This window comes from Protobothrops mucrosquamatus, unplaced genomic scaffold (assembly GCF_001527695.2).
Source record: "Protobothrops mucrosquamatus isolate PMUCROS unplaced genomic scaffold, P.Mucros_1.0 scaffold235, whole genome shotgun sequence".
In the NCBI taxonomy this organism is placed as follows: Eukaryota; Metazoa; Chordata; class Lepidosauria; order Squamata; family Viperidae; genus Protobothrops; species Protobothrops mucrosquamatus.
In genome coordinates, this window is record NW_015386586.1 from 1268353 (window position 1) to 1284708 (window position 16356).

At 44.8% G+C, this 16356-nt stretch overlaps 1 protein-coding gene across 1 annotated transcript in view; it reads left to right on the top strand.

The window, feature by feature from the left end:
- The window catches only part of NBEAL2 (neurobeachin like 2), a 116385-nt gene that overhangs the window by 96633 nt on the left and 3396 nt on the right, over positions 1 to 16356 (top strand). Inside the window, 17 exon segments of the mRNA XM_029283799.1 lie at positions 47 to 204; positions 1315 to 1448; positions 2820 to 2927; positions 4171 to 4266; positions 4383 to 4507; positions 6283 to 6423; positions 6679 to 6809; positions 7502 to 7611; positions 8330 to 8447; positions 9590 to 9687; positions 10528 to 10644; positions 11501 to 11590; positions 12462 to 12571; positions 12669 to 12841; positions 14100 to 14194; positions 14903 to 15019; positions 15979 to 16140. Of these exon segments, the coding sequence (XP_029139632.1) occupies positions 47 to 204; positions 1315 to 1448; positions 2820 to 2927; positions 4171 to 4266; positions 4383 to 4507; positions 6283 to 6423; positions 6679 to 6809; positions 7502 to 7611; positions 8330 to 8447; positions 9590 to 9687; positions 10528 to 10644; positions 11501 to 11590; positions 12462 to 12571; positions 12669 to 12841; positions 14100 to 14194; positions 14903 to 15019; positions 15979 to 16140 (2083 nt within the window).

The window sequence follows — 16356 nt, forward strand, 5'->3', positions numbered from 1 at the left end:
GTCACCAAGCAAGTTCAAACTCTCTCTCTCTCTCTCTCTCTTTCAGGCTAGAACCCAAAGAGCAAAACCAGCGAGAGAAACTGCTGATCTCCGAGGATTGCGAACTCATCACTGTTGTGGCTGTGATCCCGGGGCGCCTGGAGGTCACCACACAACAGATCTATTTTTACGACAGCAGCAGCGAGAAAGAGGAGACCGAGGACGGTAAGTGAGTGCAACGGGATGCGAGAATGGCCTTGGGAGATAGCAGGAAGGGCGCCAGTTGTCCTCGGCTTACGAACAGCATTGTGCTCAGTCATAAGGGTAAAAAACCAATCGTAAGTCCCTTTTTTCAGTGCCCTTGTAACTTCAAACGATCACTAAATGAGTAATTGCAAGTCAAGGACTCCCTGTAGACCTGTGTTTCTCAACCTTGGCCACTTGAAGACGTCTGGACTTCAACTCCCAGAATTCCCCAGCCAGCCCTGCTGGCTGGGGAATTTTGGGAGTTGAAGTCCTGACGTCTTCAAGTGGCCAAGGTTGAGAAACACTGCTGTAGACAGTGGTGGGATTCAGCCAGTTCACACCGGTTAAGCAGAATTGCTACCTACTTTTTTCTTGATTTCGGCAAACCGGTTGTTAAAATGGCACTTGAAAAAAGCGGAGTCTATGTGCGCCCCTGCCTTGTGCTCACCCCGCGTCCGCCACGCTCTCCACGACGCACTGCGCTGATCTGAGGCCGCTGGCCAGGCACCGAAGCGCTGCCGAAAACAGTGGATTCTGTGTGCGCGGCTGCCTTACCTGCGTCCGCCATGCTCTCCACGACGCGCTGCAGCTGATTCAAGGCAGCCGACCAGGCACCAAAGTGCCGCCGAAAACAGCGGAGTCTGTGTGCGCACCTGCTATGCAGTCACCCGTCAGCCGTGCTTTCCACGCCTTGGATCATCTGCAGCGCACCGTGGAGAGCATGGCTGACACAGGCAAGGAAGGAGCACACACAGACTCCACTGTTTTCGGCGGCCCTTCGGTGCCTGGCTGGCGGCCTCGGATCAGCTGCAGCGCACCGTGAAAAGCATGGCGGACACAGGGCAAGCGCGAGACAAGTGCACATACAGACTCCGCTTTTTCCGGTGGTGCTTTTTTTATACTTAAAACAGTCATTAGGGCAGAGAAGCAGTTGTTAAATTATTGGAATCCCAACACTGCCTGTAAATATGCCAAGGGATGTACCGCACAGATAGTCTCCAACTTACGGCAATTCATTTAGTGACTGAATTTACAACAGCACTGAAAAAAGTTCCGTGACCATTTTTCACACTTAACGTTTACTCGTAGGTATCGGACACGACTTTAAGCGTCCGCTCTCTCAGCTCCGGGAGCTGCACCTGCGCCGTTACAACCTGCGCCGTTCGGCCCTGGAGTTCTTTTTCATCGACCAGGCAAACTATTTCCTCAACTTCAAGAAAATGGTAACGGGAGCTTCCTCCCCACGGGAAAGGTGCACGGGGGGGGGGGGGCAAACTAGGTGCAGGTGCCATCTTGGAAATAGAGAAATCTGATCTAGTGGTTAAGGCACCAGGGTGGAAAGCAATAGGTGGTGAGTTCTAGTCCTGCTTTAGGCTTGAAAGCCAGCTCGGTGACTTTGGTCCAATCCCTTCCTCTCAGGCCAGCCCACCTCACAGGATTGTTGTGGGGAAAATGGGAGGAAGAACGCACGTTGGGTGTCTTTACTCCCTTCAGTTACTTATAAAAATAATACAGACGGGATAGAAATAAATTGAATTAAATTGAATTGAATCGAATTGAATTAAAAGTAGGGTAGGATATAAAATATTAATAAAAGTAAAATAAAATAAAAATATAATATAATTAATAAAAAATAAAATAAGTAAAATAAAGCAACATAAAATAAAATAGAAAATAAAATAAGTAAAATAAATTAAATTAAAAAAATAAAATAAAAATAAAATAGAATAAAATAGAATAGAAAATAAAATTGTTAAAATAAAATTAAAACACTATGAAATAATTAAAATAAAACAAAAAAAACAAAATAACAAAATAAAATAATATAAAATAATTAAAACAAAGCAAAATTAAATTAAAAACAATAAAATAAAATAGAAAATAAAATAAGTAAAATAAATTAAATTTAATAAATAAAATAAAATAGAGCAGAATAAAACAATAAAAAATAAAATTGTTAAAATAAAATTAAAATAATAGAAAATAATTAAAATAAAATAAAAATAAAACAAAATAACAAAATAAACATAAAATAATATAAATTAATTAAAACAAAGCAAAATAAAATTAAAAACAATAAAATAAAATAGAAAATAAAATAAAATAAGTAAAATAAATTAAATTTAATAAATAAAATAAAATTAAAATAAAATAGAGCAGAATAAAACAATAGAAAATAAAATTGTTAAAATAAAATTAAAATAATATAAAATAATTAAAATAAAATAAAAATAAAACAAAATAACAAAATAAACATAAAATAATATAAAATAATTAAAACAAAGCAAAAAAATTAAAAAACAAAATAAAATAGAAAATAAAATAAATTAAATTTAAAAAAATAAAATAAAAATAGACTAGAACAAAATAAAATATAAAATAAAATAATTAATATAAAATAAAAATGAAATAATATAAAAATAAAATAAGTAAAGTGAAATAAATAAAATAAAGCAAAGTAATAATAAAACAAAATAAAATATAAAGTAAAATACAAAATAAAACGTGAAATAAAACGCGAAATAAAATAACGGTTGCCTCCGGACCGCTCCCTCACCTACCGCTCCCTCCCTCCCTCCCTCCCTCCCTCCCAGGTGAGGAACAAGGTCTACTCCACCATCCTCAGCTTGCAGCTTCCCAGCCAGATCTACCAAGGCAGCCGCTCCCCGCAGGACCTGCTCAAGGCCTCCGGACTGACTCAGGTAACCCTCTTTCTCCAACTTTCTGCACCGCTCCTTGGGCAGGCGTGTCCTTCCCCGTTTGGGAAGAGCCGGAGATCCCGCCTGATTCGGCCACCGTTGGATTGTCACAAGAATTTGTTTCCTCTCTCTCTACCCAGCTAGTCCTTGACGTATGTTTAGAGACCGTTCGACAGCCCTGAAAAACGCCACTTATGACCAACCCTCACACTTACGACCGTCTTTGTATCCCAACAGCCGAGCGATTAAAATTCAGGCATTTGACAACTGGTGTGTATTTGCAACGTCCTGGGATCCCATGATAACCCTTGGCCATCTTCCAATCAGTGGGGAAGCCGGATTCGCTTAGCGACTGCATCGTTCTCTCAACAACTGCACTGATTCGCTTAGCTAACTTGCCAAAAAGTGGCATAAATGTAGCATGACTCATTTAACAGCCACCTTGCTTAGCAGCGGAAATTCTCATCTCCGTTGTGGTCATACGTCGAGGACTACCTGGGTTCAAAGTATTTGATGTCAAAGGCATGTTGTCCACAGGTGGATTTGACCCGCCATCCTCTCTCTTTCCCCAGTATACAGGTTGTCCTCAATTTATGACCAAAATTAACGGCAAAACGTCTGTTCTTAAGCAAGACAGTTGTTAAGTGAGCTTTGCCTCATTTTCTTGCCACTGTTGTTAAGTGAATCACTGCAGTTTTTAAGTTAGCAACACGGCCGTTAAGTGAATCCGGCTTCCCCCTTTGACTTTGCTTGTCAGAATGTCGCAAAAGGGATCACGTGACCCCAGGACACTGTGACCGTCATAAATACGAGTCAGTTGCCAAGCGTCTTAATTTGGATCACATGACCCGGGGATGCTGCAACAGTCATAAGTGTGAAAAACGGTCCTAAGTAAATTTTTTCAGTGCCTTCAGACGGTCACTAAATGAATGTTTGTAAGTCAAGGACTATCTGTAAAAACCTGGAGAAGAGTCTCCAGGCCCAGCTATCATCTTCAGCTTTGGCAATGAGAGCTGAAGGTTTCTATTATTATTAATTATTATTAATGTTTCTATTATCCTGTTTTCCGATAGGTTTATCAAATTTAGAACCTTCGCTTTCTTTTTTTCTCACGTGCGGCAAGACAGACAGTCCCAAGATTGAAAAGTCTCGAGGGTCAACCTCCCCTCCCCCTCCTCATTTTTTTACCTGTTCCTGTGTCCACCCATGGTATATCTCAGTGGATCCCTTTGTTTTCCTCCTCCAGAAATGGGTCTACAGGGAGATCTCCAACTTTGAATACCTCATACAGCTGAACACGATTGCGGGACGCACCTACAACGATCTTTCTCAATATCCCGTGGTAAGACCCCAGAATAAAGGTGGGAGGCTTAGAAAAGGGGAGGGGTCTTCTGAAACCCTCTCCTCTGTGGCCCCAAGATGAAGTTCAAGCATCTTTTCTTTCTCCCTCTCGTTCAGTTCCCCTGGATCCTGCAAGATTACCTCTCGGAGACGCTGGATCTGAACAACCCGGCCGTTTTCCGGGATCTGTCCAAGCCCATCGGAGTGGCCAATGAGAAACACGCCAAGGCTGTGAAGGAGAAGTGAGTGCAAGGTTGTGAGCATTTCCTGTGCTGTCCTGTTTTTCAAAGAAAAATGAAAATCCAGTTGCCGCGTGAAAAAGCACCTTTGGGATAACTGTGACCTGGATGACTGAGAATCTCCTTAGACGTGATTTACGACAGGTCCTCGTACCCCACAGTTGAGTTCTCCCAATTCAGGCGCTGGGCATCTGGCATGTATTTGCCATGGTTACAGGCTCCCAAGGTCATGTGATCACCATTTGCAACCTTCCCAGCTAATGTCCGACAAGCAAAGTCAGTGGGCAAAGCCAGATTCACTTAACAACCGTATGATTCACTTAACAACTGTAGTGATTCACTTAGCAACCGTGGCAAAGAAAGATGTAAAATTGGGTGCAATTCGCGTAACTTGCTTAGCAACACAAATTCTCGTCCCTACCTGTCGTTCTTTAAAAATTTGGCCAATCCTGACCTTCCCATTTGAAGCCTTGCCATTGCGCTGGACTTCACTTCCCAGAATCCTTCACCACTGGAATCCTTGCTAGGGATTCTGGGAGCTGAAGGCCAACTCGTCTGCCCAGCAGTAAAAGTGAATTACAGAACTTCTGCGTGAAACATGCATTCAATTACACAATGCTCAGGAAGAGGAGAGTCTCATGGCATGCTTGACAAAGGAGCTTTTCAAAATTCATTGGGGTGAAATAAATATGGGGTACCCCACGGAGGTCTCCCTATTGGAAGCAGCACAGCCTGCAAAAAAACCTGGGCCACTACACCCGGCCTTAGTGCAGGTGTGCACACAGGCAGAACTGTACTATATGGGTAGCCCATGACATGTGACCGATTGTTTAGAGACCGTTTGGAGTTAGAACTGACCCCCCAAAGCTATGACCCAGTTATGGCTACTGCAGCATCCCCACGGTCATTCATCCTTACGATTAACTTCAAGAATACTGCACGGCACTTCCTGTCTATCACCGTCATCCTGCCCTGCTGGGTCCCTGCAGTCCTTGGGGATCTGATGGCGAGGTGAAGCAGGGCCCAAAGTCTGTGGGGTCCCCATGATGTGGGAAGCAGAGCACAGGGTGCCTAAGGTGTCGGGGGGGGGGGTCTTGGGAATCCCAAATCAGCAAGCCTGTGCTAGACTTCCCCAAGGCACCCTGAATTCCACTTAACAACCTAAGCAGTCACTTAATACAGCATCAGGAAGAGATGAGTTTGGGATCATTAAGTGAGGTGATCACATCACAACTGTCACCACTTACAACCACCAACTCCATTACCATCACAAATTGAGATCTACCAGTTGTAAGTCATCAGATTTGACGAAACTCTCCACGAATGAGCAGCTGCCAGCTTTCCATCTGAAGCTCCTGGAGCACAGGGGTAGGCCATCTTGGTTCTTTTATGACTCGTGGACTTCAACTCCCAGAATTCCTGAGCCAACTATGCTGAGGGGAAAGGGGGAGGTTTCCAAGCTGAGCCATGCTGGCTCAGGAATTCTGGGAGTTGAAGTCCACGAGTCATAAAAGAGCCAAGGTTGCCTACCCCTGTCTTGGAGAGATGTACGTGGTGGCTTTAGGAATGTCGTTCCCCACGCAGTTCGACAGTTGTTGAGCTTGATCTTGGAGCACGTTGTGTCTTCTGGGTGGATCTTTGGGACTCCATTCCACCTCATAAGGCAGGAATCCACAAATGGATTTGCAGAGCAGATCCTCAAATCTTATCAAGGGATCCCATCATCCATCGTGTCAGCCTCTCCTGATCTTGTTGTGTCCTCACTCCCATCATTTCAGATACGAGAGCTTTGAGGACCCGACAGGGATGATTGACAAATTCCACTACGGCACCCACTATTCCAACGCGGCGGGCGTCATGCACTACCTGATTCGCACAGAGCCATTCACAACCTTGCATATCCAGCTGCAGAGCGGGAGGTGAGCTTGAACGCAACCCTGGACCGTTGATCCCGACTGTGATAGGATCCTCGTTTCGCTCCAAACCCCGATAATGTCCAGATTTCCCCAATTCAGCAAAAGTTTGATTTGGGGAAGGGGGTTAGGGTCCCACAATGAATTTGGTTGGGTTGTTTTGTTGTCAAACTAACACAGTGAGATCAGGGTGATGTTGCGTCCGCACGCTCCGTCCTCGGTGGGAACCCTTGTTATTCCAGTCTTCTGTTCCTGTCACAGGTTTGATTGCTCCGACCGTCAGTTCCACTCGGTTCCCGCCGCTTGGCAGGCTCGTTTGGAGAACCCGGTGGATGTGAAGGAATTGATCCCGGAGTTCTTCTACTTTACCGATTTTCTGGAGAACCAGAACGGTAAGGAGTATCCCCAGCAAGCAGGCCAGCTAGAAATTGGACGCAAGATATCAAAATTTGGGTCCAAAGCATTACAAGTCGTCCTTCACTTAAAACACTTCGTTTAGTGACATTTCAAAGCTACAACAGCACTGAAAAAAATGACTTGTGACCGTTTTTCACTCTTACGACCGTTGCAGCCTCCCCGTGGTCACGGGATCAAAATTCAGACACTTGGCAACTGACTCGTATTTACGACGTCCCAGGGTCACATGATCTCCTTTTGTGACCTTCTGACAAGCAAAGTCAATGGGGGAAGCCAGATTCACATAAGAATTGTGAGACTAACAACTGCAGTGATTCACTTAACAACCGGGGCAAGAAAAGTTGTAAAATGGGGCAAAACTCACTTAACAAATATCTCATTGAGCAACATAAATTTTGGGATCAATTGTGGCTATAAGTCAAGAACTATCTGCATGTGTTTATAATATATATATATATATATATATATATATATATATATATATATATATATATATATATATATATATATATATATATATATATATATATATATTACACAATAATATATTATAAGATTATTTATATATCTTATATTTATATTTCCACCTGGAGTTTATTCTCTTTCCCTTTTAGCCAGCAAATGTCTTAAAAATGATTGCAATCTTCCTCTTTCTTCTCTTCCGCAGGTTTCGATCTCGGCTCTCTTCAGATATCGAATGAGAAAGTCAGGGACGTGGTCCTTCCCAAGTGGGCCAAATCTCCAGAAGATTTTATCCATAAACACCGGCAAGCACTTGTATGTGAAACGAAGTGCTGGCTGCACACTGGGGTTGTGGGAAGGTCATATTTGCAAAGTGCCTCTAAAAGTCCGGGCAAATCTAGAATTGTGGGGTCCTTGGTGGTCTCAGAGCTGGGTGGTTTCCTTGCAGACGTTCCATGACCCAAATAGGGAACGTCATCAGTGCATCTGAGCTACAGAAATTCTCTTCTACCTAGATACTACTAAAGCTCTCGTGTCTGTTTGTAGCCTTCAGCTGGGCAAAACGGTGCATCATAGGCCAATAATTTTTGAATCGGTATATTTCAAGTCGGCTAACTTACAGAATGCATCTAAAATCCGGGATTCTTGAGCCCCACAGATTTGAAATTTGGCAGAGGTGTGGCTGTTTCATATTGCCATGTTGCTGCACTGTTGTGCTGCCAGGGTCACATAATTGTTGTTTCCAACGTTCTGGCCAACTTCCTAAAAGAAAAGTTATTGGGGAAGCCTGCGGGAAGTTAAAAGCCAATGTTGATTGTTTTAGATAGGGAAGCATTTCTGAAATGATGACCCAACAGGATAAGAGCTGTCTAGTTATCTGTCAATTTCAAAGTTTTAAATACATGTCTGGGTGTCCTAGTTTGGGAATGGTTTTCACGCCCCAGGGTGAATTGAATTGGGTTGTTTTCCTGTGGGAAGAACAGACTGCAATTTGCCAGTTTGACGTCCCATCTCTGGGTTGCTTCCTTTGCAGGAATCCGAGTATGTCTCGGCCCATTTGCATGAATGGATCGACTTGATCTTTGGCTATAAGCAGAGGGGGCCAGCAGCCGTGGAGGCCCTGAACGTCTTCTATTATTGCACTTATGAAGGTAGGAATACAAACCAGGGATTTTAAGGGAGGGATGCTCTCTTCCCAGGGACTGGCCGAGCATTCTATACAAATGAGCAATCCTCTCAATTTTTTTTGCAAACAACACTGCGATAATTGGGTGAGGGGCTACCAGAACCCAGGATGGAACAACTCGCCCCCACTGACTCTCCCTGGCCAATTCACAGCTAACTCTCCATGGGACAACTCTCTTTGGGACAATTCAACACAGGATAATGTACTGTTGTCCGCCACTGTTTTGTTGACATTACCGTATTTTTCCAAGTATAAGACGCTATTTTTTCCTGCAAACACTCTGTTCAAAAACCAGGTGCGCCTTATACAAGTGCAGCGTCTTATACACGGAAAAATAATGGTAACTTCCGCAGCCCAAGGGCATGCCTGTGTGGGTTCTTTACATGCTGCTGCCATGCCGCCTGGTGCAGGAAGATATCACTGGCCCGAGATGTCGCCTTGTGCTGGAGGATCGCGCTGCCCCAAGGATGCCGCCGGTCCCACTGAAGCCGCCTTCTATGACCCGTTTTTCACTGGTGCAGCCGTAAGAGGTCCCGGGAAGCCGTCTCAGTACAGTGATTGACGGCCGTGGGGGTGGGCGGGACTAAGCCTGCAGAGCGCCATTTGATTGGAGGAAGTCGCCTCCCTTGTGTGATGGTACCGAGAAGTAACAGTAATTGGGGGGGCATCTTATATAAGGGTGCATCTTATAGACAGAAAAATACGGTATTTTAATTTTTGTCATTCACAAAAATCACAAAATGTTGTCACATTTTGATAAAAATTAAAGTAATGTCGAAGAAACAGTGGCAGATAACAGTACAGCTATCCCAGGTTGAATTGTCCCGTGACAAATTTTCCCATGGCATGTTGGCTGCGGTAAATTGTCCCGCAGTGTGTCAGCTGGAACAAGTTGACCAGGGGGAGTCGGTCGTAGTGAGTCGGCCGCAGTGAGTCAGAGCGGCGAATTGTCCAGGAGCAGAGGATCAGGGTAGATACAACAATCCTCTGATTATTGTTCAGCTCTGCATCCAACAAGATGTCAAAACAACTTGTTCCATTTCTCTGTACTATACTGTACACTATGCAGCCAGCCATTTCGGTTTTACACCTGCTGTTTTCACTTAGGGGCAGTTGACTTGGACGCGATTGCAGACGAAACGCAACGCAAGGCTTTGGAAGGCATCATCAGTAACTTTGGGCAGACCCCCTGCCAGCTGCTGAAGGTACCAGGGGTCAATAATAATTGCAGCTGTTGTGTTTAGGACCTAGCCAGAATCAGCAGTAAAAAAGTACAGGTTGTCCTTGACTTAAAACCATTTGTTTAATGACGGTTCGAAATTACAATGGCACTGAAAACAATGAGTTTTGACTGGTTTTAGCATTTACGACCATTGCAGCACCCTCATAAGTCAAGGAGTAAATGAGCTGTAGTGAAGAAAACCTTGAAGATGGAGAAAGGTTGGACAAGATCTATGAATGGTTGAGGAATTGAAGAAAGACCTTCCTTAAATATTGAAGAACGGTCATTTTAAAAGTTTAAGCTTTTGTTTTACAGGTAGTTCTCAGCTTACAACCACAATGGAGGCCAAAATTGTTGGCCAGTTTCTAAGCGAGACAGTTGTTAAGTAGGTTTTGTTTAGTCACTATTTAAAATTACAACGGTGCTAACAATAGTGAATTATGACCATTTTTCACACTTACGACCATTGCAGGGTCCCCAAGGTCATGTGATCAAAATTCAGACACTGGACAACTGACTCATATTTATGATGGTTGCAGTGTCCCAGGATCATGTGATCTCCTTTTATGACCTTCTGACAAAGTCAAAGGGGGAAGCCAGATTCACTTAACAACTGTGTGATTAACATAACAACCACAGTGATTCCCTTAACGACTGCGGCAAGGAAGGTTGTAAAATGGGGCAGCACTCTCTTAACAACCGTCTCAGCAAGAGAAATTTTGGGTTGAATTGTGGTCGTAAGTCGAGGACGGCCTATATCTTCAGGGAAAATGAAAATTCCTTGTAAAATTGACACTGTTTTTCTTCTCCACCTTCTCCGCAGGAGCCCCACCCGGCCCGTTTCTCGGCTGAAAATGCCGCCAGGAGACTTTCTCGGCTGGACACTTATTCACCGAATATTTTTGAGAATCTGGATCAGCTCAAATCGTTCTTCGTTGAAGTAAGTCTTTCCCACATTGAGATGAAAAGAAGAGTTGTTTTGATTGCTTCCCATCTAGCCACCAGTACGGGAAGTCCTCAACTTACAACCATTCGTTTAGTGATCCTTTGAAGTTACAACGGTGCTGAGAAAAGCGGTTCTCACACTTATGACCGTCTCAGTACCCCCAAGAATTCAGGTGCTTGGCAACCAGTATGTACAGGTAGTCCTCAACTTACGAAAGTTCACTTAGTGACTATTCAGAGTTACAACAGCACCAAAAAAAGTGACTAATGACCATTTTTCACACTTACCACCGTTGCAGCATCCTCCACGGTCACGTGATCAAAATTCTGATGCTTGGGAACTGACTCACACTTATGACCGTTGCAGTGTCCCAGGGTCACATGATCCCCCTTTTGCGACCTTCTGACAAGCAAAATCAACAGGAAAGCCAGATTCACTTAACAACAATGTTCCTAACTTAACAACTGCCGTGATCCACTTAACAACCGTGGGAAGAAAGACAGAGCAAAATTCACTTAACAAACGTCTCAATTAGTAACAAAAAAGTTGGGCTCAGTTGTGGTTGCAAGTTGAGGACTACCTGTACTTACAACAGTTGCAGCGTCACTGGGTCACCTGATCGCTGTTTGCAACCTTCTCAGTCGGTCAGTGTGGGAGAAGCTGGGTTCACTTAACGACCACATAGAGGGGCTGAAGGAACTGAAGAAGGTATTTGGATGAGACGGAAAAGAAAAACCAAGAAAAGCCAAGAAAACCCAGTTATCTTTTGGAAAAACATTTTTTGGGACTGACCTCTAAAAATTTACCAGATCATAAAAACATGGTGGCTTGTCTTCTCTTCTTTGTTTAGGGCATCAGCGACCGGATCCCGCTTGTCCAGGTGGTCGTGCCCAAGAATCAATCTCATTCTTTCATCACTCAGGGATCTCCTGACATGATGGTAAGGGGGAAAAAAAGGGATCCTTGATCTCCTACAGCATGTTTTTTAGAAAGTGGACATAGTGGACCATTGACGTAGGAGAACTGTAGATCCCAAAAGAAGCCACTCTAGGAGTCTGCCGTTACCCACCTGGTTGATTGGGAGAAGATCTAGAACAGATATAAGAAAGGTCCTCCTTATCTAGCGCAGAGTTCACCTGTGGAACTCATTGCCACAAGAGGGGATGAGGATGCTGGGCAGGATCATCTAGCGGGCTCCAGAAGAGAGGAATAAATTGATGGAAGACAAGTCTACTGAGGACTGTGAGTCTTGAAGACACCATGTTACCTCCAAATTGGGAGCTACCTGCCTCCCAATCTGAGTTGTAGGACAATAACAAGGGAAGGATATGTCCATCTCCTGCTTGGGAGCTCCAGTTGGCCACCACGAGGAGCAAAATGCTGGACTAAGAGATCCTGGGCCTGATCCATCAAGTTTTTCCTTCGAAGGAGGTGTAGAACAGTCCAAAAGAAATAGTTGTTCATCCAGAGCTAATTAATTTCTGGAATTCACTGTAATGGACATGGTGGTTACCACTAACTTGGATGGCCTTCAGAAGGGATTGGGTAAATTCCTAGAGGTCTGTTGGGGTCTACCCATCTTCAAGACCCCATGCCACCTCTGTGTTAGAAATCAGTTATGGAGAAACAATCATACAAGATGGTAGTTCTCATCTTGCTTGAGACCATCCCAGACCCATCTAGATGGCCACCAAGAGAAACAAAATGTCAGACCTTGGCTTGACCCAATAGGTCTCTTCTAATATTCCCACACCCCAGCCCATGGCTTCTTCTCCCTCATTCTTAGTTGATGTTCCTCACTCTCTGTTCAGATCACAGTCAGTGCCAACGGGCTGCTGGGAACTCACAGCTGGTTGCCGTACGATAAAAACATCTCCAATTACTTCAGCTTCACCAAAGACTCCACCGTCTCCAATCCAAAGTGAGTCCTAGCTTCTTCCTCCACCGCAAGGACGTTCTGAGAAGTTTCTTCAGCTTCCTTCCTATCTTCCAACCTTCTTCTTGCTTTCTCCTGCCAGGACGCAACGCTACCTTTACGGCCCTTTTGCTCCGGGGGCAGAGTTGTCCTCCAAGACCTTGGTGGTCTCTCACGACGGCAAGCTCCTCTTCAGTGGAGGCCACTGGGACAACAGCTTGCGGGTCACCTCGTTGAGTAAAGGAAAGGTGATTGGACACATCAATCGTCACATAGGTAGGGATCCGTGTGTCTGCCAACTCCTTTTTTTAAAAATTTCATCCAATTAACGTAGGTGGGGATGGATGAATGAGGACTGTTAGCAGGTCCAGTTTAAATGAGCTTCATCATCATAGGTAGTCCTTGAGTTATGAATGTAATGGAGCATTCCATTACGGTCGCACATTGTGACAGTTCTCAAGCGAGGGGAACACGTGAGTACCTCACTTAACAATCTCAATCTCTCTGTCCCCGATGTGGTCATTTGCCAGAGCACGGGACAGACCCAACATAGCCTGGGGGCTATCAAGGGCTTGTGGGAACCTGGCAGGGGAGTGGGTGAGATATGTGAGGGGTGGGTGCTGCAGTTCCCTGCAATTAGTCATATGAATGAATGACTGCAGTCGTATGATTGAATGCTGCAGCGAACATAGCTTCAGCCTGGGCGTTAAGTAGCCTTTGGGAGACCCATAGTCACCCAGCCAGCTTTCATGCCTAAGGAGGACTACAATTCACCATCTCCTGGTGATTGATCCAAAGTCCCCCCCCCTCACTTTTATGACTGTGAAACTAGACTTCACTGTCTCCTGGCGATTGACCCAAAGTCACCCAGTTAACTGTTGTGCCTAAGACGGGTGTCACGGTTCTGACTAATGAAACACTTCAAAGAACTTCCAGGCATTTTATCCTAAAAAAAGTCTATTTATTTATGTGACAAAATGTCGGCACAGGCATGATGAGAGGCGATGCCAAGAACTGAAATCCCCACCCACCGAGCAGTTATTTTTGCTAGCATTTCCACTCCCTATTTTGCTGTCATGATTTACGTTCTCCAATTAGTGTGAAGGGCAAAGGTTCCCTTCCTTTCCCTTTCCGGGCTTTTCCCCCCTCCCTCATTCTCCTCTGCATTAACTCTAAAAATACCAGACAGTTCTGCATATTTTGTCAAAGCAAGAATATTCAATATTAGCAGCGTTGACAACGGGATTAGAAATCATTAAGGCATGACTAGAACTCACTGCCTCCTGCTGATTAGTCACCCAATCGGCTTTCGTGCCTAAAGTGAGACTAGAATTCACCTTCTCCTGGTGCTTGGCCCAAAGTTCCCCAGCCAATACTCATGTCTGAGGCGGGACTAGAACTCATGGTCTCCTGGTGATTGACCCAAAGTCACCCAACTGACCTTCATGGCTAAGGGGGGGATTGGAGATCTCCAGACTGTTGGTCTTGCGTTTCTCCTGGGCTTTGCATGAGGTCCTCTTCCCCTTCCCAACAGATGTGGTCACCTGCCTGGCCTTAGATCTGTGTGGAATCTACCTCATTTCTGGATCGCGGGACACCACCTGCCTCGTGTGGCAGGTTCTCCAACAGGTGAGAGAACTCCTCAGATTCCTCCTTTGGTTTTGCTTAGGGCAGGGGTAGGCCGCCTTGGCTCTTTTATGACTCGTGGACTTCAACTCCCAGAATTCCTGAGCCAGCATACCCCTGGCTTAGGGAGATTCCCTTCCATCATGGCTGAGATGATCCTAGGCTTCCGGTGTTCGCCTTCTTCTCCACTTTCCACTCCCAGCATTTCCTGGGGCCTGTCCAGGAAGAGTGAGACACTTTCTCAGCATACAGTTCTGGCCCAGACTCAAATTTCTCTTATCTGCCTGTGGTCTCGATTGCCGTTTTCCTCCTGTTCCTCAAGGCCCTTCCTTCTTCCCGCTACATCTGCCAAGTTTGAAACGTCTGCAGCGAAGTTGGGGGGGAGAGGAGGGGAAGAACGACCGGTTCTCAAAACAATGTTATCCTGTTTAATTGGGCAATGTGACATGCGCTAATGGAGGGAGGATGGAATCCATTATCTTTAATATGATGATTTAAGCGGGGATTAGCCAGAGCTAGTTTTGCTTTCAAACATGCCGAAATGATGTACTCAATAAAGTTTTACATAAAGAGATCAGATCGTCTCTAGAGTGCTTGGTTGGTTGGGTCAGAACCTTGACAACATCTATTAGGGATGGTGCAGACTAGACTAGATGACCTCTTAAGCCCCTTCCAGCTCCATGATTCTGTCTTTTTCCTTTATCCAATCAGGGCGGACTGTCTTACGGCTTAGCCTCCAAGCCAGTTCAGGTCCTCTACGGACATGAAGATGAAGTCACGTGTGTTGGCATCAGCACTGAGCTGGACATGGCGGTGTCGGGGTCCAAGGTAAAGACTTTCTTTCTTCGTTTCCCATCCGGTTGGGAGCCCCGATCGAAGTGTTGCTTGGCAGGTGACCCAGGAAGTCAAAAATCAAAGCATCTCTCCCTGACTCAGGTGTTTGACGTATGTCAAAGGGAAAGTGGTTCCTTTCGTGGCATGATTTTTGCAGTTTTCTTTAGCAAGATTGATTGAGACTAAAGTTTTCTTTAGCGAGATTGATTGAAAGTTTTCTTTAGCAAGATTGATTGAGACGGAAATTTTCTTTAGCGAGATTGATTGAAACAAAAGAGATGGCGCTATAGGAATTCTAGCAATTAAACTGTTTCTTACTTAAAACGAGTACATCATACATCCAACAGAATAGACATGTTCTAACAGCCATTGTTCAGAATGGCATACGGTCTCCAGTTTGAGTAGGGGGTTGGACTAGAAGACCTCCAAAGTCCCTTCCAACTCTTATTCCATGTCCTTTCAAGCATCTTGCACAAGATCATCTTTTCATTAATCTTGGAGAAGGGTAGCAAAACTATTTGCACAATAGTCTTCTGCCTCTTTGCAGGTAGTCCTTGATTTACGACCGATCATTTCGCAATTACTCAAAGTTATGACAGACTTACCTAGAAGTTACCTACAACCCGGATACAACCCAGTTTTCAGTAAAACCACACTCAAAGCGAACAATGAATTTACGTTTATTATTGACCTTATTATTTAAAGACTAGACCTTTGCACTTATAACCACAGTGATTTCCTTAATGACCGCTGCAAACAATATTGTAAAATCAGGATGGTTGTGTGACCGACCGTTTTTGTGACGGGTCTGGAATTCTAAGCCAATATCTAAAATTCTTCTCTCTCTTTTTTTCATTCTTGCCACGCTCCTTTCCCTAATCATCCTGCGGGTCTTCTCGCTGGGCACAAAATCCTAATTTCAAGCATGTTTTTTTCCTTCCTGCCTCCACCAGGACGGCACCATCCTTGTGCACACCATCCGCCGAGGGCAGTTCATGATGTCGCTGAAGCCCCCCTGCGAGAGTTCTCTGCCGGTCACCATCTCCAACCTGGTTGTGGGTCACGAGGGGCAGATCGTGGTCCAGACAGTTGTGGCGGGAAGAACCTCTCTCAAGGTACAACCTGGGAGGGAGGGAGGGAGGGGGATATCTGTAGCTCAGGGTTGGATGGCGAGGTCCTTGGTGCTCTCTGAGCTGGGTGGTTCTCTTGCAGATGTTTTTGTTAAGCAAACTAGGTAACATCATCAAGGCTAGAAGGAAGGGGCTTGTGAGGAGGAGGAGGAGGAGGAGGGGGAGGGGGAGGAGGAGGAGGAGGAAAAGAACTGTTGGGGG